Consider the following 26,090-nt stretch of genomic DNA (forward strand, 5'->3'; position numbering starts at 1 on the left):
CTAGGAGAACCAGTCTGACTAAATACAACACAAAGAGATATAAATCGACATAGTACATCCACACATGTGGATCAGTTCTGAGTTTTTATAGTCTATTTTGTTGCCAATGTATTTGACATTTTTTTGATTCCATATTTTATTTGTATTAATTACTACTTATTAATTAATTAATTATTTTGATGTATTTTGTTTTCATGTGTTAATAATAAGCATCAACACTGTCTAGTTTTGTTAACATCCCATCACATTTTGTCTCAGCAGAATATACAATATGTCATGCATATTAATATAAACTTTTTTCTCGTGACAATATTCACAAGAAATACAAATCACTGTAAGATACTGACTAATTATGCTTTTGTAAATTAACCCCCTTTGTTTCTGCCTAAGTGACAACATTAAAATCAACATGATATGACCCAAATAAGCCTACGAAGCAGCAGGAAATATGCCTGAAAAGAATTTACTAATTATTTCATATTGTAGAAATGTTATTGTAAAGGTTTAGATTTAGGATTGAAAAAAACAAAATAAAGAAAGAAACAAAACAAAAAGCATCTTAGTACAGTAATGTGCTCAGTCATCATGTGCTGCAAGTTTCTGACACGTTGGTTGAGGAGTAGAGCACCATTCATCCACCCCCACTTTGCATGTTTAAAGGGTGTGTTCAATAAAGGCATAAAATATTGTGACTGTTTGTGTTTTATCAACTTAGAAATATTGTGTTTGTTGATATTTGTTTAGTGACAATCACATCACTTTCCGTGACCAGTTTATGCTAAAACCTTGTTCTCATTATTATTATTTTTTTTTTTTTTTTGCTAGATTTGGTAAGGCACAGACCAGTGTACTGTGATTGGGCATATCATTATGACCACACCTAATAGTGTGTTGCCCCCCCTTTAACTGCCAAAACAGTCCTAACCCATAACTCCTGTAAGTTACGAGATGGCGCCTCCAAGAATCAGACTTGTTTGTCCAGCACATCCCACGGATGCTCGATTAGATTGAGATCTGGGGACACTCGTTGTTCTGCTCCTCAAACCATTCCTGAACCATTTTTGGTTTGTGGCAGGACACATTAGCCATCAGGGAATAACGTTTCCATTAAAAGGGTTTACATGGTTTGCAACAATGCTTAGGTAGGTGGTACGTGTCAAAGTAACAACCACACGGCCGAACCACAGTTTTCCCAGCAGAACATTACCCAGATTTCTTCCGCCAGCTAGCTTTAGTGCATTGTGGTGCCTTGTGTTCTCTAGGTAAGTGACACACAAGCACCCATCAGTCCACTTGATATAAACACAATCGTGATTCATCAGACCAGGTCACCTTCTTCGTCTAGCCATCCCAATTCAGTCTTTGTCAAACTCACTCAAATTCTTGCACATCAATTTTTCCTTCTTCTAACACATTAGATTTTGAGGTCAAAATGTTCACTTGCTGCAAAATATATCCCACCCACTATCAGGTGCCATGATGAAGGGACATTTAACGTTAGTCAGTTCAACTGCCAGTGGTCATATTTTTATGCCTGATCAATGTACAAACAGATCAATGTAGACTTCCACCCTAACATTTAATGGGGATGCAAGCATATGAAACCATTTCTTAAGTTTTGAGTGTTTCCAGGAGTTCAGTGATTTATTTGGCTGTAAAATGAAAAAAAAAAATGCATTAATCAGTAGGTGGAATGGTTAGACTGAAGCAGTCTGATTGGGGTTTAACTGATGACCGAAATAAACTTTTTGAGCAGAACTCCAAGCACTATGTCTGGTGAATGCCAGGTACTTCTCTTTCCCTGGCTAATAACATCTATATAAGGGGTGTCCCATCTCTGCACTTACAGCTTTTGATTGGCTGAACACACCTGAACCAGGCAGTCAGGAGAGGGTTGGGCAGGGATAGTTGAAAATTAAGCAGGACAGTGGCAATTGAGGACCAGGATTGGACACCTCTGATCTATACGGTGAAGCATGGTGGCAGGAGCTTCATACCATTGGGGTTCCTATCAGCAGCAGGGATAGGAAGAGTAAACAGAACTTAGAATAGGGTAAATAAAGGCAAATGCAAAGAAATCCTTCAAGTTAACCTCTCCAGAGTGCAGAAGACCTGCAACTAAGATGACAGGTAAACATTCAGTATGACAATGATCAAAAGCATACAACCAATGTTTAAGTGACTTTAGGACAAGTTACTGCTTATCTTTGAGTGGCCTTACCAAAGTCCAGACTTAAGCCCCAGCGAAGATCTGTGCAGAAACTTTACAATGGCAGTTGAGATACTTCCTATTCAACCTATAGGAGCTTGAGAGGATTTCCCAGCACAAATGGGAGAAACCGCCCAAATCCAAGTGGGAAAAGTTTGTAAAGACCTAATCAAAAAGAATTAGAGCTGTAAAAATGGTCAAAGAAATGTAAATGAGAGATTAAAGTTTTTAATTTTACTTTATTTATTAGATGATTTTATGAAATGATGGCATCCTAATACTTTCTGAGTATGTGTGTTTGAAGATGTATCTCATTAAAGGTTTATAAAAATTCTCTTATCAGGGACAACCACAACCAAAACTCAGAATGCAAAGCCATGTTACCATGACCTTGAAGAGCTGTTATTGAACATGCAGAAATTAATTATGCCTGAGCTGAAAAAAAATCTATAAAAGGGGGCAACATACATAAAAGAGGAAACAGTGATATAAAGTGTTAAACTGAAGGAGAATCACAAGGTCATGTTCAGACGCCAACTCATTCTCACTCGTGCTCATGCTCTCTTTATTCCTCCTCCTCCTGGTTACAGGGATAGTTTCATCCAAATGGGATGCACAAGGCTAGAGATGTGATGATGTGACGACAGAGCCACAACAACCAGTTCACATCTGACACAGGTGAGTTTGTAAGGGTGGTGACAGTTTATCTCATTACTAAAGTGCTTATTTCATACTCAGATCGTAGCTGAAATAATCGCATTTTATATAAATGGTATTTAAAAAAACTTTTTTCTTATATAGTTTTTTTTAGTTTACATTCACATGTTACTGTGGTTATTACAACTGATCTGTCTTAGTTGTTTGTAACATCTGTAGTTTTGCAAGTGTCAACAACTTTGTTGGTTCGAGTTCCACAAGAAAAATTACTTACATTCTCTGAAGTTGACAAAAAGTATTAGTATCCATCGCAGTTATGACACTCATGGAATACTCTAAAATCATGGCAAATGAAAGTTCTTTGTGAGAAAATGTGTTTTACTGTTCTTGTCTTGAAGCAGTGAAGGTAAAAATGAGGTGAAACTCAAACTGTCAGAAGCCCATTTCTGCACATTCTTGGGTTACCTTGACATTTCCAAGTTGGTCAATGTCCAATTTGTTAACATAGCTGTAGTTATATATATGACCTATATTGCAACAGTGGCTTAGCTTGTCTTCAGGAGAGCTGTTATATTGCCCATCTTTATAAACAGGTAGTCATTACATATTACTATACTAATGTTTCTACACAATCACTACGGATCTTGAGTTTGTATTGTTTCTTAACACGAGCTGTATTCTTCAGCTAAAGAGGCCATAAGTACATGTTGGGAGGATAATTTTCTTGTTCATCACTCATTATGGTGTTATTTATCCTTTTGTTTGGTATTTGAACTGTGATTAAACTGTTGCATGTCTAAGTGCATTAGTTTATTAGTGTGTCTGGGAACTTTTTTTGTGTAGATGGAAATTGGTTACATAAAAAACACTCAACATTTGATCATAGTAAAATAAGACTTGCATTTTCCAGTCCAGTGCAGTCTAGTCCCGTGCAGTTACTTGATAGATAAAATTGGAAGCAGGGGTGGGTTTAGGATTGCATCCTTAGGGTGGCCTAGCCCTTACTACGATATAACATTACTACTGATGTAAGTCTCTGTTAATATGTTAATGGGGAGTACCATTATATTTTAGCATCGTGCGAATAGGTTAGTTTTTAGCCCATCGTGGTACACTTTTATTGTCATTTGACTAGGATGCAAAATGTGTCATTCTGTTGTAGATATTTAAATGTGCTGTCAATTTTTATATGGTTCATTTATATATCTTTTCTTTTGTATGTTTCAGTACTACAGTGTTTATTTGGAAGGCAAATAAACAGCCCAAACTAGCAAATCTTGTCTCTCATTTGGGAAACTGTTTACTTATCTGCCAAACTGGACACCCACATTCAGGTAGGTCAGAATGCTCAAAAAAAAAAGAAAAAAAAAAAAAAAACTTAAATTTTTTAATCGGCATGTCCTGCATTTCCAGTTATTTTTATTTTTAAAATTATACTCTCAATAAATTTTAATAGTTTGATAGGTGATCATTTTAGGGGGGCTGAAATGACAGACAAGTGGGGCTAAAGCCACCCTAAAAATGGTGTAGAACTGCCCCTGATTGGAAGAGTCTTTATAAAACAGAAGTTTAGGAACTGATTGACTCAATACTGCAAAAAACTAGTTGTTGGGGGGGGGTTTATGGTAATTGTGTTGCGTGTTGTGGTGAGTTTTTTTAGGGTACTACAAACAACAGCAACGGAAACCGAGTGGATCATGTTGGAGAGGAAACAAATACATTTTGAAGAACAGTTAATTTTACTAAAATTGCTGCAACACAATAAACAAAGAAGACGTGGGGGGCATAGTCTCTATGGCCACTGTGGTGCTATCACGTGGACCAGTTACTGTTGTAGACATCTGCATTGCCACAACATGTATTTATAATCTAGGATGCACAACTACATGGTGCCTACACAGAAGTATAAGTCAAGCTTTCCTTTGTTATTTTAAATGCTCTGTGTGGAAATGTGTGTTAGTAGTGTCTACTACTGTTTGCAGAGGTCAGACTGTGGCTCCACCTACTCATGGTCACACTCTTTTCACACTAAGAGCAACTACTAGAACTGCTCTATGGTAAGCATGCTCATATTGTGCTAAATGTACTTAGCTCTAAATTTAAAAATGAATATATTTTTAAAAACTGTTTAAAAGTCCACAGTTTTGTCAGACTTTGCCTCAGCCTTATTTACTCAATCATTTCTTCATTTCATCTCCCTCACTTCATCTCTTTTCCCTAGATGCTAAATTGTACAGAGTTGGTTGGCATGCTGGCGAAGTATTATCTTTCACCGGCCTATGTCATTGAGTTCTGCATTGGTTTCCCTGGAAACCTTTTGGCTGTACTTGGTTATATATTTTGTTTGCCTGAATGGCAAAGCTGCAATATTTATCTCTTCAACATGGCAGTCTCCAACCTTATTTTCCAGTGCACACTGCCACACCTGTCTTACCTCTATGCAAATAACCAATCAGATAGCAGACCATTTACTTGTGTTATCAATCGCTATATAAACCATGTCAATCTTTACTCATCCATACTCTTTATGGCTTGGGTTAGCATGGACCGCTTCCTTCTCATAAAATATCCATCACGGAACCACTACCTGCTGAGGGTACGAACAGCTCTGATCATGTCAGGACTGAGCTGGTTAGTGGTCAGCGTGGAACTTGTTCCAATGATAGTGTTGATGGTCGAGGACCTGCAGAGCGAAAACTGGACTCGCTGCAAGGATTTTGCCAGCCTACAGTTAGAAGGAGATGTCAATTTATTAGGCTACAGCCTGGGACTAACCTTGACTGGTTACATTCTCCCTCTTGCAGCACTTTGTGGTTTCTCTCAGCAAATTGCTCATCTGCTCCATATTCAGGAAAAAGCTTTACAGCGCAGAACAACATCATACAAGTGGCCTCTCAAAGTTGTTGCATCAACTACAGCCATGTTTCTAATTCTCTATACTCCCTACCATGTGTTGAGAAATATCCGAATAGCATCTCGACAACACTGGGCAGGGTTGGAGCTGTGTACAAAAACGTACATCGAGGGCCTGTACAGCTTGCACAGACCATTGGCCTTTTTGCACAGTGCCATCAACCCTGTTTTCTATTTCTTCATGGGCGACAAGTTCAGAGAGCTCCTAGTCGCTAAGCTCAGAAAACTGGTCGGTAGAACAGGGTAAAAAAAAAAAAAAACAGAATGCAGAATGTATATTATAGCATCTAATGTTAACTTTGTTATAGTGACCAAATGCCCACATATTATATGACCTGAATATTCATAAGATGAAAATATACAAAATACTGTACAATAACTTATTGTGCTTTTTAAAATAATCTTCCTTTGTGTATACATTTATGTGCACAGAGGTTGCTCTGCATTTGTTAAAAAAAACATACTGTTCACATAATTGTTTTGTGTTTATTCAGATGTTTTAGGATTTAGGCTAGCCGATCCCACAGCTTATGCTATTAACAAGATTAATAGAAATTCTAAATGTATTGTCATTTCTATTGTCTTAGATTTTTCTTTGTCATTTCTCTTCTTCTTTTGGATAATTTTGATTATATTTGAAATTTAATTTATAAACACACAGCTGTCAACATGACACAGTTGAAAGGTCCAATAAAAGGGGAATATGTTTCTGTGTACCTCCTCTGTGCATATGCCCTCTTGATTCTCCTTCAAGTTGCTTCCATCTCATCTAAAAATCTAATCTAATTATTCTAATTAGGAAATATAGCATAAGAAAAGGACATGCTAACATTGTCAAAGTTAGAAATAATAATAAGTCTTCATCAGACCTTAGGCATTCTAGCCGTCAATTTCTCAAGATAATATTAATGTAAATATTTCACTTCATGCTTCCTGGACCATCTCCCACAAGGTGGATTGGCTAAATGGAGTCTTCCTCTGCACCATATGGTCAAGCTGCTCCCGCAAAAGCTCAATAGGGTTCAGATCCAGAGACTGTGCTGCCCACCTTATTGATGACACATTTTGGAGGTCTGTTAGGGTCCTTATCCTTTTGAAGGATGAAATTGGCCCCAATCAAGTGCTGCCCACATAGTATGGCATGGCACTGCAAAATCTTATCATAGCTTTCCTTCCTCAAGGTCCCTTCTACTCTTCCAAAGACCTCAAACTTGCACTCATCTGTCCACAACACCTTCTTCCAGTTATACAGTGTCAAATGTCTGTGCTCTTTTGCCCATCTCAGTCTTTTGTTTATATTGGTCAGTCCGAAATATGGCTTTCTACTGGCAATTCTGCCATGAAGTCCAGCATCCTGAAGTTTCTTCTTCGCTGACACTGAAATTTGAAGTGCTATTTAGTGAAGCTGCCAATTAAGGACCTGTGAGGCATCTTCACTCTACACACTCTCACATATTTGTCCTCTTGCATCAGGGTCTCCCACTTTATTTTCTGTCCTTGTTAGAGACAGTTTGTGTTGCTCAGTGTAGGGAGTAGTTAACAGCATGAGAAATATTAGGTTCCCTCGCAATGTCTCGCCTGATTTTGTAATTCATGGACTACCTCACTAACAGTCCCCAGTACTTCCGCCTGCAGAACTGTGTTTCTGACACCATGGTATGTAGCACAGGTCGTCCACAGGGGACACTTCTGTCTCCCATCCTCTTCACCCTGTATACCTTAGACTTCAGGTACAACTCGGAGTCCTGCCATCTTCAGGAGTTCAAGGTGGAGACATCACAGAGTACCAGAGACTGGTGGACAGTTTTGTGGAATGGTCAACCATCTCATACTTAACATTAGCAAAACAAAGGAGCTGGTGATGGACAGAGGGTTGAGAAACTTTTTGAAAAAATGTACTTCTATGAGCAGTTTTACCGCACCATACTTTTTACTTTTACTTGAGTATTTTTGTGAAGAAGAAACTCTACTCTTACTCCGTTACATTCGGCATAGCCTGGTAGGAACAACAATGGCGGAGCTCTCTATCAGCGACGCTCCAACCGAAGAGGATGAACCCCCCCTGCTGCCTACATAGCATGTAATCACCCATATGAGGATGGGTTCCCTGTTGAGTCTGGTTCCTCTCAAGGTTTCTTCCTGTTGCCTTCTCAGGGAGTTTTTCCTTGCCACCGTCGCCCTCGGCTTGCTCACCAGGGACAATCTCATTTCATGATTCATACACATTCACTGTTCATGTACTGTTCTTTGGTTGTGTAAAGCTGCTTTGTGATAATGTAAAAAGCGCTCTACAAATAAAATTGAATTGAATTAAATTGAATACTGAAGCTTAACCATCACTTCACAGAGTGAAAATCTAAACATGCAGACCCAGTTTATTATAAAGTGAGCCCTCTGTTGTTTGCTGCCATTTGGAGGGCAACTCAAAATATACTGAAAAAGTTTAATTGTTCAAAAATGTATTCTTTATGTTGTGATATGTTTTTACTAATTCATTTTTATTCATTTCATTCATCTTATTTTGTTATTTGGAATGTCTGCATTATCATTTTAACTGGCTGTAGTGTTTACATAGTTTCTAAGAAAATTGGACATTACAATGAAACAGTTATTCAGTACTTGAGTAGTCTTTTCACCGAATACTTTTTTACTCTTACTTGAGTAATATTTTGGCTACTCTACCCACCTCTGGTGATGGACTTTAGGAAATTTGGAAATCCTGTCACCCCTCTCTTTATACAGGTGGAGAAGGTGGATGTTGTAGCCATGCTGCAGATGTTCTATGAGTCTGTGGTGGCGAGTGTCATCTTCTATGCTGTGATCTGCTGGGGCAGCAACATGAAGGTGGCAGACACTAACAGGTCGAACAAACTGATCAGGAGGGCTGGCTCTGTTGGGGGGGTGGAGCTGGACCCTCTGCACACAGAGGAGGACAGAGGAGCACGTTACGCCAAAGACTGATTAACATCAAGTACTCCACAGAACGTCACACAAGATCCTTTCTGCCCGTAGCCATCAAACTGTCCAGCTCCTCCCCACTCTGTAAGGAGGTGGGGAACTGAACCGACTATGATCAGTATTATTAATTATTTTATCATTCCACTATGTTATTATTGACCCATTCGATGTGGCATCATATTAATAAGTATCTGCAATGTCACAACATTTATTCCCATCCAGAGTTGCCTTAGTTTTTTGCCAAGATCTTGTATTGATGATGGGATGGTCAGACCATTTCTGGAATTCTAGTGCTGGGATGGAGCACCATTCTTTCAGAACACAGTTCCTCCTTTGATGTTTATCATGTCAGCAGAGAGTACGCTGTAACATTGATCCAATACCTCTTATACAATAGCTGTTCAATAGGGTTGAGAACTGGTGACTGAAGAAGTGGTCCCTTATCCCTTAGACCACTTCTAGCTTAATACTCAGACACAAAAGAAATCTGTTTGGAGTATATCCAACAGAATTTAAAGGGCTGATCTGGGTCTGATGACCAAAACCAAATTTAACTTCTTTGAGCAGAACTACAAGCAGGGTGTCTGGTAAATGCCTGACACTATTTTATATGGTGAAGTATGGTTGAGGCAGCTTCATACTATGGTGGTATATCTCAGCAGACTAATCACAATTGAGAAAAGAATGAGCACATCAAAATCTTCAACTTAACCTGTTCCAGAGTGCTTAAGACCTATGAAAATGATCAAAAACATACTTCCAATGCTGGGATGGAGCAGCATTCTTCCAGAACACAGTGGCGTAAATTGTCCAAATCCAGGTTTAAAAAGCTTGTAGAGTTAACCAAGAAGGGCCGCAGCTTTAGAGCTGAACATTGTTAAGAAATATGGGGTCTGAATACACACCACAATAATATGGGGTGTGTGTGTGTGTGTTTTGAGCTTTATCTCATTCAAATATTGATAAACCTTTGTCATCCTGGCCACCCACCAGATAAATTCTGATATTTGGATTGCAAAGACATGCTAACATGACCTTAGAGAGCTGTTTTTGAAAATGCATGAATTAATTATGCTTCAGTGCAAAAAACACAAACACAAAAAAAAAAAAAATTCAGTCTCCAATGCATTTTAGGTCCTGCCTCCTCCTTCTTGTGCTATGATGGGTGGTTGTGTAATGTTAAACAAAACTGTAAATCAATAAAAGGGAGTGACAGCCGGATAAAACAGAATACACTAACTTATAGAAGAAAGTAGCACAAATTTCTTATTAGATACCAACTCATTCTTAATCATGTTCATGCTCTCTTTATTCATCCTTCTGCTCATTATATGGACAGTTTCATCCAAATGGGATGCACAAGACTGGAGATGTGACGACAGTGCCACAACAACCTGTTGACATCTGCCATGGGTGAGTCTGTCAGGTTGGTGACAGTTGGTCCAATTAGTAAAGTGCTGATACTCACACATTATCTGAAATAATAGATTTTGTATGTTTTCTTGTATTGTCTGCTTTGTTTACATTCAAGTATTACTGTGGTTGTTTTGAATAGCGTATTGTTTGCAAAGTCTGTAGTTGTGCAAATGTCTGAAACTGACATTAATGATTTGTATAAATCACTTTTTATCCCATATTTTTGGTTTTGTTTTTTTGAGTCAACAGGATATTTTAAATAAGACGAATTAAAATGACATGAACAAAGGTGACAGGATCTTTAACCTAATTTTTTGTTGCACAACCCTTAAAGGGTGTAGTCGGTGTATCTCAGTCAACTCCCTGGCTTTCTCAGGATGTCTTCTTCACACATGATTTAATTCAGGGTTTATAGAAGGCCACTTCAGAATAGTCCAATATTTTGTTGTTTTACCTTTGTGTTTTGAGCCATTATCCTGCTGGAGGACCCATGACCTGCAATTTGTTCTCAAATTCTTTGATAGTACTCAGATTTCATTGTACTTTGCAATGATTCAAGACGACTTGTGTCACACAAAGCAAAACATAGCTGATTTCTCATATTGTTTTTTTTTTTTCTTTGAAAAAGGCAAGAAAAAAAGTGTACATGTAAGTGGGTTTGGAAATAGTGAACATTCCTAATCATTCTTAACAGTTCTTGAGGCTGTTAATTGTGATGCTGCTTAAATGTGTGGACACTTATAGCCTATTCTATAATAAGGGAAATTAATCTTCTGATAGAAAATTTGTCTTATTGTTCTTACCACCATGAGGTGAAACTCAAACTGTCAGAAGATCATTTCTGCACACTCTTGGGTTAATGTGGGCAAGGGATGTGTCAAATGTATGGTGTTGAATGCTTTTCTCTGTTGTTTTAAATACTGTGAGAGAAAATGTGTGCTGAGTAGTGTCTACTACTGTTTCCAGAGGTCAGACTGTGGCTTCACCCACTCATGGTCGCACTCTCTATTCACATCAAGGAAAACTACTAGAGCAAATGCACTATGGTAAGCAAGCTTTTGTTGTTGAAAATGTTTGAAAAGTCCACATTTTTAGGTCAGACTTTATGTTTACCTTGCTCAACCATTCCAGTCATTTATTCTCCCCTCTACTCCCTCCCCCTACTCTCTTTTTCCTAGACTCTAAATTGTACAGAGTTGGTTGGCATGCTGGGAAGATACTATCTTTCACCAGCCTATGGCATTGAGTTCTGCATCGGTTTCCCTGGAAACCTTTTGGCTGTACTTGGTTATATATTTTGTTTGCCAGTATGGCAAAGCTGCAATATTTATCTCTTCAACATGGCAGTCTCCAACCTTATTTTCCAATGCACACTGCCTCACTTCTCTTATCTCTATGCAAACAATCAATCAGAAACCAGGCCCTTTGCTTGCGTTATTAATCGCTATGTCCAGCATGTCAACCTTTACTCTTCTATACTCTTTATGGCTTGGGTTAGCATGGATCGCTTTCTGCTCATAAAATACCCATCACGGAACCACTACCTGCTGAGGGTACAAACAGCTCTGATTGTGACAGGACTGAGCTGGTTAGTAGTCACTGTGGAAGTTGCTCCATTGATAATGTTGATGATCCAGGACCTGCAGATTGAAAACTGGAGTCGCTGCAAGGATTTTACCAGCTTGGAAGGAGATGTCAATTTATTTGGCTATAGCCTGGGCCTAACTTTGACAGGTTACATTCTACCTTTGCTTGTACTCTGTGGATTTTCTCAGCAAATAGCTCATCTGCTCCATATCCAGGAGAAAGCTTTAGAGCGCAGAACAACATCATACAAGGGGCCTCTCAAGGTTGTTGCAACAACTACAGCCATGTTTCTGGTTCTCTTCACTCCATACTATGTACTGAGAAATGTCAGAATAGCGTCCCGGCAGCCCTGGGCAGGGATGGAACTATGTACAAAGTCGTACATTGAGGTCCTGTACATCTTGAGCAGACCACTGGCCTTCTTGCACAGTACTATCAACCCTGTTTTCTATTTCTTCATGGGCGACAAGTTTAGAGAGCTCCTAGTCGCTAAGCTCAGAAAACTGATCGGTAGAACAGGGTAGCAAAGAGACCCAAACGGAAAAAGTCCAACCCAATGTAACATAAATAAAAAAGTAGATCCACACATATGGACCTGTTGTGTCTTTATAGTTTTTTTCTGTTACAAATGTAGTTGTTATTACTTTAATTCTGTATTTTACTTGTATCGATTATTTTAATTTATATTGCTTTTATCTGTTGTCAAAGACAATAAAACAATTTAGCATTGTTAACATCATATACCATGTTGTCTTAGCAAAATATATATCATGCCTGTTAATATTAATAATTAATGTTTTGTGTTAGTTCTGATGTTCTAAGATGTAGGCAAGCCCACACCATGGCATTTACCAATAAAGATGTTTTAGGTTTTAGGTTTTTTTTTTTCCTGTTTAATAATTATTTTGGATCAAATAACTAGTCATTTTGTAAAAATGAGATGGTAAAGGTTTAGGGTTGAAAAAAAGATTGTGAGGGCTAGGGAAAATTAAGTAAAATAAGTATACAAGTAAAAAAAGTGCTTGCCTCTTCTTTTTTCCTTGACTCTACCCCAACCTCCTCACTCAGCATACATTGCAGATGTATGATTAGCTATAACAAAAAAATAGAGACTGAATCAAGATTAAAAAAACTTTATTAATCCTAGAGGAAAATAGTTTTGCCTTGTTACAGTTCTCAACACAACCAGAAAGGATCCCCAACTACACAAATACAGATTAACATCAAAACAGATAACTCGGTATATATACAGAATATGTAAGATGGATGAAATTATATGAATAAAAATGGGTCAATAATTATAGTCCTGTGTGGAATGACAAAAGATAAATGAAAAATAAATTGTCAGTTCCCCCACCCCTTACAGAGGGGGGAGGAGTGTAAAGATTGGCGGCCACAGGTAGAAAGGATCTCCTGTGATGTTCTGTGGAGCACTTAATGTTGATCAGTTTCTGGCTGAACATGCTCCTCTGTTCAGCCAGCACACTGTGAAGTAGGTGGGAGGGATTTTCCAGGATTGAGAGGAGTTGGAACAGCATCCTCCTTTCAGCTACAACATGTAGAGGGTCCAGCTCCACCCCCTGAACAGAGCCAGCCCTCTGGATCAATTTGTTCAGCATGACGCTGCAGATGTTGAAGGACCTGAGTCTCCTCAGAAAGTACATCCATACGACCTCCACCTCCTCCCCCTGTATAACGAGAGGGATGCCAGGACTCCCAGATGTCCTAAAGTCCATCACCAGCTCCTTTGTTTTATTGATGTTCAGTTGAAGATGGTTGAGTGAACACCAGTCAACAAAACTGTCCACCACTCCCTGGTACTCTGTGACATCTCTACCCTAAATACATCCTACAACTGCAGAGTCATCAGAGAACTTCTGAAGATGGCAGGACTCTGAGTTGTACCTGAAGTCTGATGAATACAGGGTGAAGAGGAATGGAGACAGAACTGTCCCCTGTGGAGCACCTGTGCTACAGATCACAGTGTCAGACACACAGTTCTGCAGGCGGACATACTGTGGGCGGTTAGTGAGGTAGTCCATGATCCAGGAAATCAGGAGAGTGTTAACCTGCATGTTTATTAATTTCTCTCCCAGCAGTGCCGGCCGGATGGTGTTGAATGCACTGAAGAAATGAAAAAACAGTGGATGATGGCATTATCCAGTCCAAGATGAGGTTGATAGGAAAACTGGAGGGGGTCTCCAGAATCAGTTTCTCAAAACCTTCATAATATGCGAAATCAGGGCTACTGGTCTGAAGTCATTGAGGACACTGGGACATGACATGGCGTCTTATTCACAGAAACTAGGCATGACTTTTTCCACCTAAGAGGAACTCTCTCCACATGCAGGCTGAGGTTGAAGATGTGTTGGAGAACACCACATAACTGGGGGGCATAGACTTTCAGCACCTTTTGGCTGAATACATCTGGCCAGCAGCCTTTGAGGGATGAAGCCTGGGTGGTGGCCCAGCCATGCAGGGGAGGAACTAAGTAGCATGTAGTGAACTGCAGGGGGCTCTAAGACTCCTGAAATCTATTGAAATAAATATAAAAAATTGTTGGCCAGTCCCCTTAGTCACCTGGCTGTGGGAGTTGTAGCCAGTGATGGTTCTTATGCTCCTCATCACCTGCCTCCCTGTCTCCTGGCCTGAATGCCTTCTTTTTGTCATTCAGGATGTCCTTGATGTCTTGAATGACCCAAAGCTTGTTGTTGGGAGACAGATGACAAAGTAAAGGGGAAAAGAACAATATAAACCATTTTACTAAAGGGTTGGACCACCATGTGCTGATTGGACAGCTTCAGTGCACCTTTGGGTTGATTCTAGAAGTTTCTGGAACACTAGTGCTGGGATGGAGCCCCATTCTTCCAGACCACAGGTCCTCATTTGATGTTTATGATGGCAATAGATAGTACTCTGTAACATTGGTCCAAGATCTCTCATAAAATAGGTGTTCAATAGGGTTGAAAACTGGTACCTGAAAAGGTGATCCCTTATGCCCTAAGGTTAGTGCCTGATTATGAACTTGAGCTTGTTTTGCATGTTCTCTGCTGAAACCTGTTCTTTCGATATCCTTATTGACTGAGCCTGAACCTGCGTGTCTGTTTTGTAACCGCCTTGTCTGCCTCTGATCTTGACTCTGCTCAATCTTCATCCCTATAAATCCCCTGATATTTCTCGATTATTAGAAAAAAAATTCCTGGATTTGATTCTGTGAATATGAACTGAGGATACTGAAACTGAAGTTTGTTGTGGGTTATGTATATGGATATAAATCTGTTTTGCAAGAAAAGATCAGTTTTTGAAACAGTCTTTATTTAGAGAAAATTCTGTGAGGAGCTGGATCATGCTAACACACCCTGTATGCCACTATCTTGGATTGCAGACCAGTTCCACCATCTTGTGTAACTCATCCAGTCACTCCGAACCTGTCTCTCCTTGATCCTCTCCAGTAGTACCCTACACGTCCAAAAAGTCACCCACTGTAACATTTTGTTGGACTCCTTTAGCTTTGATTACAGCATGCATTCGGTGTGGCATCATTTCAAGAAGTATCTGCAATGTCACAGCATTTATTCCCATCCAGAGTTGCATTAATTCTTTGCTAAGATCTTGTATTGATGATACTGAAGTGTGTGTGTTTTGAGCTTTACCTCATGCAAATATTAATAAATTGTTATCATCCTGGCCGCTCACAATATAAGTTCTGATATTTGGATTGCAAAGACATGCTAACATGACCTTAGAGAGCTGTTTTTGAAAATACATTAATTAATTATGCTTCAGTGCAAAAAAAAATTCAGTCTCCAATGCATTTTAGGTCCTGCCTCCTCCTTCTTGTGCTATGATGGGTGGTTGTGTAATGTTAAACAAAACTGTAAATCAATAAAAGGGAGTGACAGCCGGATAAAACAGAATACACTAACTTATAGAAGAAAGTAGCACATTTCTTTTTAGATACCAACTCATTCTTAATCATGTTCATGCTCTCTTTATTCATCCTTCTGCTCATTATATGGACAGTTTCATCCAAATGGGATGCACAAGACTGGAGATGTGACGACAGTGCCACAACAACCTGCTGACATCTGCCATGGGTGAGTCTGTCAGGGTGGTGACAGTTGGTCCAATTAGTAAAGTGCTGATACTCACACATTATCTGAAATAATAGATTTAGTACGTTTTCTTTTATTGTCTGCTTTGTTTACATTCAAGTATTACTGTGGTTGTTGTGAATAGCTTATTGTCTGCAAACTCTGTAGTTGCGCAAATGTCTTTGCTTGCTTTACTTTGTTGATACCGTTCCACAAAAAAAAAAAAAGAAAAAATAAGATCTCACTAATTAATTATTTGATTGCATATCTGTTTATCCCATATTTTTGATTTCGGTTTCTGAGTCAACAGGATATTTTATATAAGACAAATTAAAATTACATGAACAAAAGTGGCAGGACCTTTAAACACATTTGGTTGCACAGCCCATAAAGGGGTTAGTTCGGCCAACTCAAAGCATAACTGATCACTCATATTGTTTTTTTTTCTTTGAAAAAGACAAGAAAACAAAGTGTACATGTAAGTGGGTTTGGAAATAGTGAACATTCCTAATCATTCTTAACACTTCTTGAGGCTGTTAATTGTGATGCTGCTTAAATGTTTGCACACTTATAGCCTATTCTATAATAAGGGAAATTAATCTTCTCTGACGGAAAATGTTTCTTATTGTTCTTACCACCATGAGGTGAAACTCAAACTGTCAGAAGATCATTTCTGCACACTCTTGGGTTAATGTGGGCAAGGGATGTGTACGCAACACCTACACCATCTCACAGCACACAGTAACAATACTAGGAAAGGTTTTAACAGCTATGTTTTGTCTGCAATGGATTTTACAGTTACATTTAGTCATTTGGCAGATGTTTTTATAAAAAACAACGTACTAAGGTACAAGGCAAGATAAGTGTAAAGAGGTCTTGCTTAAAGACTCCTACTGGAGGTAGGTCACAGCTCTGATTCGAACCCTGGTTTCCCGCATGGACGCAGTGATCCAGCTGCTTTAGATAATAACATATGAATAATAATGTATGCCTCACATGGTACATCCCCTTAAACAAATAGATTTATAGTGAACAGTCCTGTATATTAACTACATTATAAATGACACTGTATACGCAACAGCAGTTAGCAGGGATTTTCCTCAATTGTTTCTTTGTTGATCATTTGTATGGCCACTGTGATGCTGTCAAGTGGAACAATCACAGTTGTAGCCATTTGCATCGCCACAACATTTGTTTATGGTGTTGGATGTTTTTCTCTGTTATTTTAAATGCTGTGTGAGAAAATGTGTGCTGAGTAGTGTCTACTACTGTTTCCAGGGGACTGTGGCTTCACCCACTCATGGTTGCACTCTCTATTCACACCAAGGAAACCTACTAGAGCAAATGCACTATGGTAAGCATGGTAAGATGTGCTTGAAGTGGTTACCTCTGAACATAAAATGGAATATGTTGTTGAAAATGTCCACATTTTGAGGTCAGACTTTTTTTTAATCTTTCTCCCCCAATCATTTATTCTCCCCTCCACTCCCTCCCTTCCTCTCTTTTTCCTAGAATCTAAATTGTACAGAGTTGGTTGGCATGTTGGGACGATACTATCTTTCACCAGCCTATAGCATTGAGTTCTGCATCGGTTTCCCTGGAAACCTTTTGGCTGTACTTGGTTATATATTTTGTTTGCCAGAATGGCAAAGCTGCAATATTTATCTCTTCAACCTGGCAGTCTCAAACCTTATATTCCAGTGCACACTGCCACACCTGTCTTACCTGTATGCAAACAATCAATCAGAAACCAGGCCCTTTGCTTGTGTTATTAATCGCTATGTCCAACATGTCAATCTTTATTCTTCTATACTCTTTATGGCTTGGGTTAGCATGGACCGCTTTCTGCTCATAAAATACCCATCACGGAACCACTACCTGCTGAGGGTACAAACAGCTCTGATTGTGACAGGACTGAGCTGGTTAGCAGTCAGTGTGGAAATTGCTCCATTGATAATATTGATGATCCAGGACCTCCAGAGCGAAAACTGGAGTCGCTGCAAGGATTTTGCCAGCTTGGAAGGAGATGTCAATTTATTAGGCTATAGCATGGGCCTAACCTTGACAGGTTACATTCTACCTCTGCTTGCACTCTGTGGTTTCTCTCAGCAAATTGCTCATCTGCTCCAAATCCAGGAGAAATCTTTACAGCGCAGAACAACATCATACAAGGGGCCACTCAGGGTTGTTGCAACAACTACAGCCATGTTTCTGTTTCTCTATACACCATACCATGTCCTGAGAAATGTCAGAATAGCGTCCCGGCAGCCCTGGGCAGGGATGGAACTGTGTACAAGGACATACATCGAGGGCCTGTACATCTTGAGCAGACCACTGGCCTTCTTGCACAGTGCCATCAACCCTGTTTTCTATTTCTTCATGGGCGACAAGTTCAGAGAGCTCCTAGTCGCTAAACTCAGAAAACTGGTCGGTAGAACAGGGTAGCAAAGAGACCCAAACGGAGAAACAAATCCAACACAATAAAACATAAATCAGCATATTACATCCACACATATGGACCTATTGTGTCTTTACATATTTTACTTTGTTAAAAACTTTGTTGAAATTAATTATTATTAAGAAGTATGTGTTATTTTTGTATATATTGTTTTATCTGTTGTTTTACACATTATATATATATATATATATATATAGACAAACTTGAACAAGCACTAGGCAAACAGTGGAGAGGAAAAACTCCCACTAGAGGAAGAAACCTCCAGCAAAACCAGGCTCAGGTTAGTCGTTCATCTGTCTCGACTGGTTGGGGTGCAGGAAAAAATAAACAATAATACAAACAAAACAAAACAATAAACCATAAAAGAAACAAAACTTACAACAACTACACATTCAGTCCTTAAGAAAAACAGTTCCAAAGGAAAGACAGTCATCTAAGTTAATGGGAAGTCGTCCTAAATGAAGATTTGTCTCTGTTGTCAGCTGATCTTATTTTCTCAAGTAAGTTGTTCCAGAGTTTGGGGGCTCTAACTTTAAAAGCTCTGTCACCTCTAGTTGTCATTCTAACATCAGGGACATACAGAAGATTTCTACCAAAGGATCTCAGGCTACATGCAGGCTCATAAGGTTTTAAAAGCTTGGATCTATAGCTTGGGGAAAGGCCATGCAGAGCTTTAAAAGTTATTAATAAAATCTAAAAATCTATCCTAAAACATACTGGCAGCCAGTGTAAGGAAGATGGGAGTGATGTGTTCATAGTTTCTTATACTGTATATTATGCCTATTAATCTTAATGTTTTTGTGTTAGTTCTGATGTTCTAAGATGTAATCAAGCCCACACCATGACATTTACTAATAATTATGTTTTTATGTTTGAGGTTTTTCTCCTTGCTGTCTAATAATAATTTTTGGTAAATCTGATTTACTTTGAAGTTTAAAGCTTTGAAACCTACAAAGTTGAAAGACCCAATAAAGATGATGAATATTTTTTAGAAAGCTATCTTCCTGTCTGAGTGACAGCATCACCACAATATGAGCAAAATACAGTAAAACTCACAGGAGATATGCCTGAAAACAACTAACTAGTCATTTTGTACAAATTAGATGGCAAAGGCTTAGGTTTGAAAAAAACATTGTGAGGGCTAGGGAAAATGTATGGTACGCTGTAACCTTGGTGCAAGACCTCTTATACAATAGGTGTTAACAGGGTTGAGAACAGGTGACTAAAAAAGTGGTCCCTTATGCCCTATGGATGGGAACATCGTCATGCTGTAAGAGAGCCCTTTTATCACAATGCAACACACAGTTGTCATGTGATTGAACATATTTCTTATTGATATGCTGTGTTATCTTTCCTGTAAGGGACACCAATGGCAATAACCCTAACCCTAACCCATCCTACAAGATGGTTACACCCAAACATGGACTGTCTGGACCGGCCACCATGTAAGTCTCAAAACGTTACTTACATGGTGACATTATCTAACAACTGTTGATGTGTAAAATCACGATAACGGCCCACTAATAACTATGACTAACCAGATCAGGAACAATGCAAATTAAAACACAATGTTGACTGATCAGCAATGCTACCCTACTCTGTTGGATATAATCATGAATCAGGCATTGGCTTCATTGTGGATCACCTGGCAGGAAGGTACATTCTTGTCTTCCAATTGATTTCCAGGGGACTTTCTGTACTCGCACTTGGCCATAGCCACCTGACACTTCAGTACATGTACTGCATGATGATAGACCAAAAGGAAACACAGATTGAATCAGTTGTGGGTGGCACATGGATATCATCCATATAAATTTAAAGTCAGAGTTTGATTACTTTACTTGGCCTATCCTACAGCATTCTCTTAAAAACAAACATGGACTCAGCAGGCATAGGCTCATCCAGCTGTGTAGGCATACGAGACAAGACGTCAGAAGTATTTCCTGTCCTAACGGGTGTGGCAGAGTGCTGTGGCTACATCTGTACTATTTAGCACAGTCATTGAGGTGAGGAATATAGTGACAACAAGGATAACGTCATAACCCTCTTGATGTTTACGGATACAGATGCCGAAGCCACGTCGTGGACAGGTTGTATGGCATTGCCTGCATTGCCCACCCATTCGGCAAGAAGATCAGCAAAGGCCAATGTCCCACAGATCCACATGGATGGAGTACAGTTTGAGCCAGTAGATGCATACAAGTGCCTAGGGTTAAGCGTGTACCCCTTTCTTGGTGTATGCCAGATATGAATTCACCCACTTCTTGAAAACAAGTGTGAAGAATGATTCATCCGATTATATCACTTTTTGCACATTTCTGTACACCAGTGCCTATTGACAGTATTCCTGGTGAAATAATAGATAGTTGAGCTCTTCACCTGTGTCCCAATAATGAACACTCTTTCTAAGTAGCTTAGATATTTTCCTCTTGCTATCCTGATCCAAAATCAGAGCAAACTTGGCGTGCTCAGCATTTTTATTCATGCTAATTTCTAAAATGACTGATGCCGTTGACCTTGGCTAGTTGAGGGTGCCTGACAATAAAACTACACCTCATAACATGCTGTGACCTACAAGATCATGTTCTGAGGTTTCCTTAAGAGATCACTTACTTTTCAGAGATCAACGCCAGACAAAACAATGTCAACTTCCAACATTCCATTCAGCTTCTGATTGGCTGAATACACCTGATCCAGGTAATCAGCAGTGGGTGGGACAGGGGCAGTTGGAAAACAAGCAGGACAGTGGCCTTGAGGACCAGGGTTGGGGACTAATGGTTTGGACTGAACCTAAGAGCCTACTAGGTGTGTTAGAGAGTAGTAATAGTGCTCAGGCGGTTCTTCTTTCATGCTGCAATGTGTATTCTTAATCATAGATGTTGAGTTACCATTTCTTCTCAACTTGTATGAGTATGTGTCTTGTTGACATGCAAATGCACATTTGACAGACAATCATTGAGGTAATCAAACCCCTAAATTTAGTTTAGAAAAGATGATAATTGTTCAAAATGTGCATGACCTTGTGACCTGTGAATTGTTAATGCCTGCATTAGTAGTGCAGTACATAATAACACCATAAGTCTCAAATGAAAAGCATTTTAGGACTGCCCCTGCCTTTTTTTTCTGGCCCAGTGGGGTGGTGTGAAAGATGAAACAATACTTCAAGTCAATAAAAGGTCGCACACCAATGAAAATTACTTGGCTCTGAAGAAGAATAAACTAGAGGAAGACCATGTGGGAAATCTTAGATACCAACTTGTTTTCACTCATGCTTTTCTATTGCAGCTTTTTCTCAGCAGTGACCCCTCTTTATTCCTTCTCCTGCCGATTACAGGGACAGTTTCATCTCAATGGGATGCATAGGTCCGGGGATGTGATTCTGGGTGGACTGTTTCAGATTCATTTCTTCTCATCTTATCCTGACATGTATTTTACTTCAAAGCCAAAAGAGCCTACCTGCCATGGGTAAGTCCACAAACAGCAAAAAAAGACATTTGGGAAATCAGTGCCGCTGATAATAAGTTATTACCATTTTCAGTCAAGTTTTGTTTTGTATTATTCAATATAAAAGAGTGGTATTTTGTTTTAGTTTTGATATTCTAGGGTTTAGGAAAGCTCAGACCATGGCCTTTGCTATTAATGAGATCAACAGAAACTCTAACCTGCTGCCTAATGTGACTCTGGGATACAGTCTGTATGATAACTGCCTCCAGCTGGGAATTGGATTTCGTGCAGCTTTGGCATTAGTCAGTGGTCAAGAGGAGCAAGTTGATTTACCTGAAACCTGTGTAGGAACCCCTCCAGTCCTAGGGATTGTGGGTGATTCATCATCAACACGTTGTATTGCCATCTCCTCTGTCTTAGGGTTGTACAGAGTACCCATGGTGAGTTTTCTCCTTAGCTATCATTATCAATACTATAGTTTTCTAAGTTATTCCTAAACAAGAAGCAGCCAAAATAACAAAGTTGATAGATCTTGTAAAGGCTTTAAATTGTTTTCAGAATGCACAATGTGTGTTTTTCCACAGGTGAGTTATTTTGCCACATGTTCCTGCCTGAGTGACCGTCAAAAGTTTCCATCTTTTTTTAGGACAATTCCAAGTGACTCTTTTCAGGTAAAACTGCATAAAATAAAAATTGAAACAAAGTGAAACCACATTGAAATAACAAACATCCTAATACTGAAAAATATATTTATATTTCATTAGCTCTTAAATTTTTTGTGCCATTCATAGTCTCGTATTCACTGTCACTGTCACAGTCACTGTCTGCAGTGGAACCAGTTTAGCAGATATCCCATTAAAGCCTATGCACTAATCCCTCCACTCTCTATTTACTTAGGTGCGTGCTGTAATTCAGATTTTAAAACGCTTTGGCTGGACTTGGGCAGGTTTGCTGATCAGTGATGATGATTATGGACTTAATGCTGCCCGCTCCTTTCAGTCTGATCTGAGTCAGTCTGGTGCAGGTTGTCTGGCTTATTTAGAGATTTTACCGTGGGGTGAAGACCCAGCTGAACTGAGGAGAATTGTGGATGTGATGAAGAAATCCACAGCTCGTGTCGTCATTGTGTTTGCTCATGAGAGTCACATGATCAACATCATGGAAGAGGTTGAAGTAGAACTTAAATGTTGATGTGATTATTAATTATATTTTTATTTAATGTGAAAGGTTTAAGTTTAACAATGCCTAAATGCAAAACTAGATATTTTATTAAAAAATTAAAAGCTTATTTGTTGTAGGCACAGCTATCAGTGTTTGAGAATATAATTTTGACCAATTTTAGAAATGTTTTATTGAACTGTATTTATTTAATTATAAAAATGTAGGTACAGCACTATGACCATTTAGATCATTTAGATCATATTACTGTGTTAAACTGGATTTAATCAATGTATAAATTATATGGTATTTATTGATATTGTTCTATAAATTTATATCTTCTTTATAATGTAATGTACAGGTGGTGAGACAGAATGTAATAGGCCTTCAGTGGATTGCCAGTGAAGCTTGGACATCAGCTGCTGTGCTTCAGACTCCCCGTCTCATGCCGTACCTGGGTGGCACACTGGGCATTGCTATACGTCGTGGGGAAATTCCTGGACTCAGAGAATTTCTCTTACAAACACATCCTGACCTGTACCATAATAACAGCTTTGAAAATAGTATGGTGAGAGTTTGTCTGTACAATCTGATTTGATATCTGTAGGAATGATACTTCATCAAAGATGATAATATGCAGTTTTGAATACATTTTAGGTAAATCTGTTTTGGGAACACACATTTGAGTGTAGATTTTCACCACCTCCAGCAGGTTGGCTGGAAGCTGGTGGAGCACTATGCACTGGACAAGAAGATCTAGAGAAAGTGGAAACTGAGTTTTTAGACATTTCAGACCTTCGGCCAGAGTATAATGTTTACAAGGCTGTGTATTCTCTGGCGTATGCCCTTCATGACATGCTGCAGTGTGAATCAGGACGAGGGCCTTTCAGCAATCACAGCTGTGGCAGTTTGCAAAGGTTGGAGCCATGGCAGGTGTGATATAAATTTATACTGCAACTGTGTTTATATGACTTAATGCAGTACTTAAATATTTCTTGCACAGTAATATTTTAGGCATAGAAATAGACAAAGGTTTAAGATAATTAATTAAAATACCAATCTGAGCTAAACGTTTTTTCACCACTGCTTGCAGAGAAGAGAATATGTTGTAACTGCCCATATGTTATGTTCTTCATGTGAGCTCTATAAGATTTCTCTCTTTTTCTTATTGTCATAGCTTGTTTATTACTTGGGAAAGGTCAACTTCAGCACACCGTTTGGTGATCAAGTCTTGTTTGATGAGAATGGTGATGCTTTACCAATATATGATATCATGAACTGGTTGTGGCTCCCTGATGGAAAAACTAAACTTCAGACTGTGGGTGAGGTTAAGAAGTTGCCCCTCAAAGGTGAAGAACTGACACTTGACGAAGACAAAATCTTCTGGAACTTTGAGTTTAAAGAGGTTACTTCAGATTTTTCAGTCGCCTATATTTTGGTCAATTTATATTACATCACATCAGTGTAGGTTAATAGATATTCATGTTTCTTTTTACAGCCTCCACGATCAGTGTGCAGTGAGAGCTGTCCTCCAGGGACCCGTATGGCCAGAAAGAGGGGGCAGCCTGTCTGCTGTTTTGACTGCATTCTGTGTTCAGAGGGAAAGATCAGCAATAAGACTGGTTGGTATTTACTTTTAATTGTGTCACATTTAATATTGGTTGGAGATATAATAGTCAGATTCATCCAATTTAAATGCCAATAAACATTAAACATTTAACAACATTAAACAATTAAACTGTAATTATGTAGTCATTACAATGAGATATAAAACTGGAAGAAAGACATTTAGAGGAAGACACATGTTGTCTATAAACACTTGTGACTTACCAAATACATTACAATATATTTTCTCTTTATACAAAACATAATCTTGTGAGCATTAAGGTTCATTAAAAACACATTTGCTGCCACACTTTAGTGGTTAGCATCATCAATCCTGGCTAGCAAAGCACTTTTTTTGTTTTTTCTAGATTCCACAGAGTGCTCCAGCTGTCCAGAGGATTTCTGGTCCAGTCCTCAGCGTGACCACTGTGTTCCTAAGATAACAGAGTTCCTCTCATACGATGAACCTCTGGGTATCTGCTTGACAGCCACCTCATTGTTGGGCACATTTATCTGTGCTGTTGTCTTGGGGATTTTTGTCCATCATCGCCAAACACCTATAGTACGCGCCAACAATTCAGAACTAAGTTTCCAGCTATTGCTGTCACTTAAACTATGTTTCCTCTGCTCACTGCTGTTTATTGGACGACCCAAGCTGTGGACATGCCAGCTAAGACATGCAGCATTTGGCATCAGCTTTGTTCTTTGCGTCTCATGTATTTTGGTAAAAACCATGGTAGTTCTAGCTGTGTTCAAGGCCTCAAAGCCAGGAGGTGAGGCCAGTTTGAAATGGTTTGGCGCGGTGCAACAGAGAGGGACAGTGTTGGTTCTCACTTGTGTTCAAGCAACAATCTGCACTGCCTGGATTGTCTCAGCCTCACCAGCACCTCATAAAAACACACAATACTACAATGACAAGATAGTTTATGAGTGTGTAGTTGGCTCCACAGTTGGTTTTTCAGTGCTACTTGGCTATATAGGCTTACTGGCTGTCCTCAGTTATCTGTTAGCATTTCTAGCTCGGAATCTTCCAGACAGTTTTAATGAGGCCAAACTCATCACTTTCAGCATGTTGATCTTCTGTGCTGTGTGGGTGGCTTTTGTTCCTGCTTATATTAGCTCCCCAGGTAAATATGCAGACGCAGTAGAGGTATTTGCAATTCTGGCCTCCAGTTTTGGTCTCTTGATGACACTGTTTGGACCTAAATGTTACATAATCCTGATAAGACCAGAGAAAAACACAAAGAAAGCAATCATGGGTCGAGGCACCAAATAATAAAAAATTGCATGATTTTCAGAAGACACAATCAATATGTTTTCTCTGTACAAAATATGTTAATAGTGACAGCAATGACCTTACAGTTAATGGCAAATAAATCTTTATTAAAATATTTGTTTTCCCATTGGATCGTACATGTAGGAATACTAAGACACTGATTTAATCAATTTTTTTCTGTGATGCAATTAATGTTGTACCAAAGATGTACTCTTTAAATGCTATAATTACCCTTATTACTCAAAGTATAAATTTACTTTACACCAAATAGGTGGAAGGCACATGTAACACAACATATCTGAGATCATTATGAGG

The 26,090-nt window shown here is 39.0% G+C and overlaps 4 protein-coding genes across 4 annotated transcripts; all 4 read left to right on the top strand.

The window, feature by feature from the left end:
* Positions 1-5,087: 5,087 nt before the first annotated feature.
* LOC113165284 (succinate receptor 1-like) lies at positions 5,088-6,026 on the top strand. Its single transcript, XM_026364678.1, has one exon. It carries the CDS (start codon positions 5,088-5,090, stop codon positions 6,024-6,026), a length of 939 nt encoding a protein of 312 aa, XP_026220463.1.
* Positions 6,027-7,372: 1,346 nt separating this feature from the next.
* On the top strand, positions 7,373-12,264 carry LOC113165291 (succinate receptor 1-like). The gene is made up of 2 exons (XM_026364692.1): positions 7,373-7,435; positions 11,332-12,264. The coding sequence occupies exons 1-2, from the start codon at positions 7,373-7,375 to the stop codon at positions 12,262-12,264; spliced, it is 996 nt and encodes a 331-aa protein (XP_026220477.1).
* A 4,921-nt stretch (positions 12,265-17,185) lies between these two features.
* LOC113165298 (succinate receptor 1-like) lies at positions 17,186-18,279 on the top strand. Its single transcript, XM_026364704.1, has 2 exons — positions 17,186-17,197; positions 17,347-18,279. Exons 1-2 carry the CDS (start codon positions 17,186-17,188, stop codon positions 18,277-18,279), a joined length of 945 nt encoding a protein of 314 aa, XP_026220489.1.
* A 159-nt stretch (positions 18,280-18,438) lies between these two features.
* On the top strand, positions 18,439-25,775 carry LOC113174032 (extracellular calcium-sensing receptor-like). Its single transcript, XM_026377683.1, has 10 exons — positions 18,439-18,479; positions 21,596-21,757; positions 21,882-22,176; positions 22,321-22,407; positions 22,634-22,903; positions 23,256-23,462; positions 23,552-23,827; positions 24,072-24,299; positions 24,393-24,516; positions 24,868-25,775. Exons 2-10 carry the CDS (start codon positions 21,648-21,650, stop codon positions 25,773-25,775), a joined length of 2,505 nt encoding a protein of 834 aa, XP_026233468.1. The 5' UTR covers positions 18,439-18,479; positions 21,596-21,647.
* Positions 25,776-26,090: the final 315 nt, after the last annotated feature.

This window comes from Anabas testudineus, chromosome 13, assembly GCF_900324465.2.
Source record: "Anabas testudineus chromosome 13, fAnaTes1.2, whole genome shotgun sequence".
In the NCBI taxonomy this organism is placed as follows: domain Eukaryota; kingdom Metazoa; phylum Chordata; class Actinopteri; order Anabantiformes; family Anabantidae; genus Anabas; species Anabas testudineus.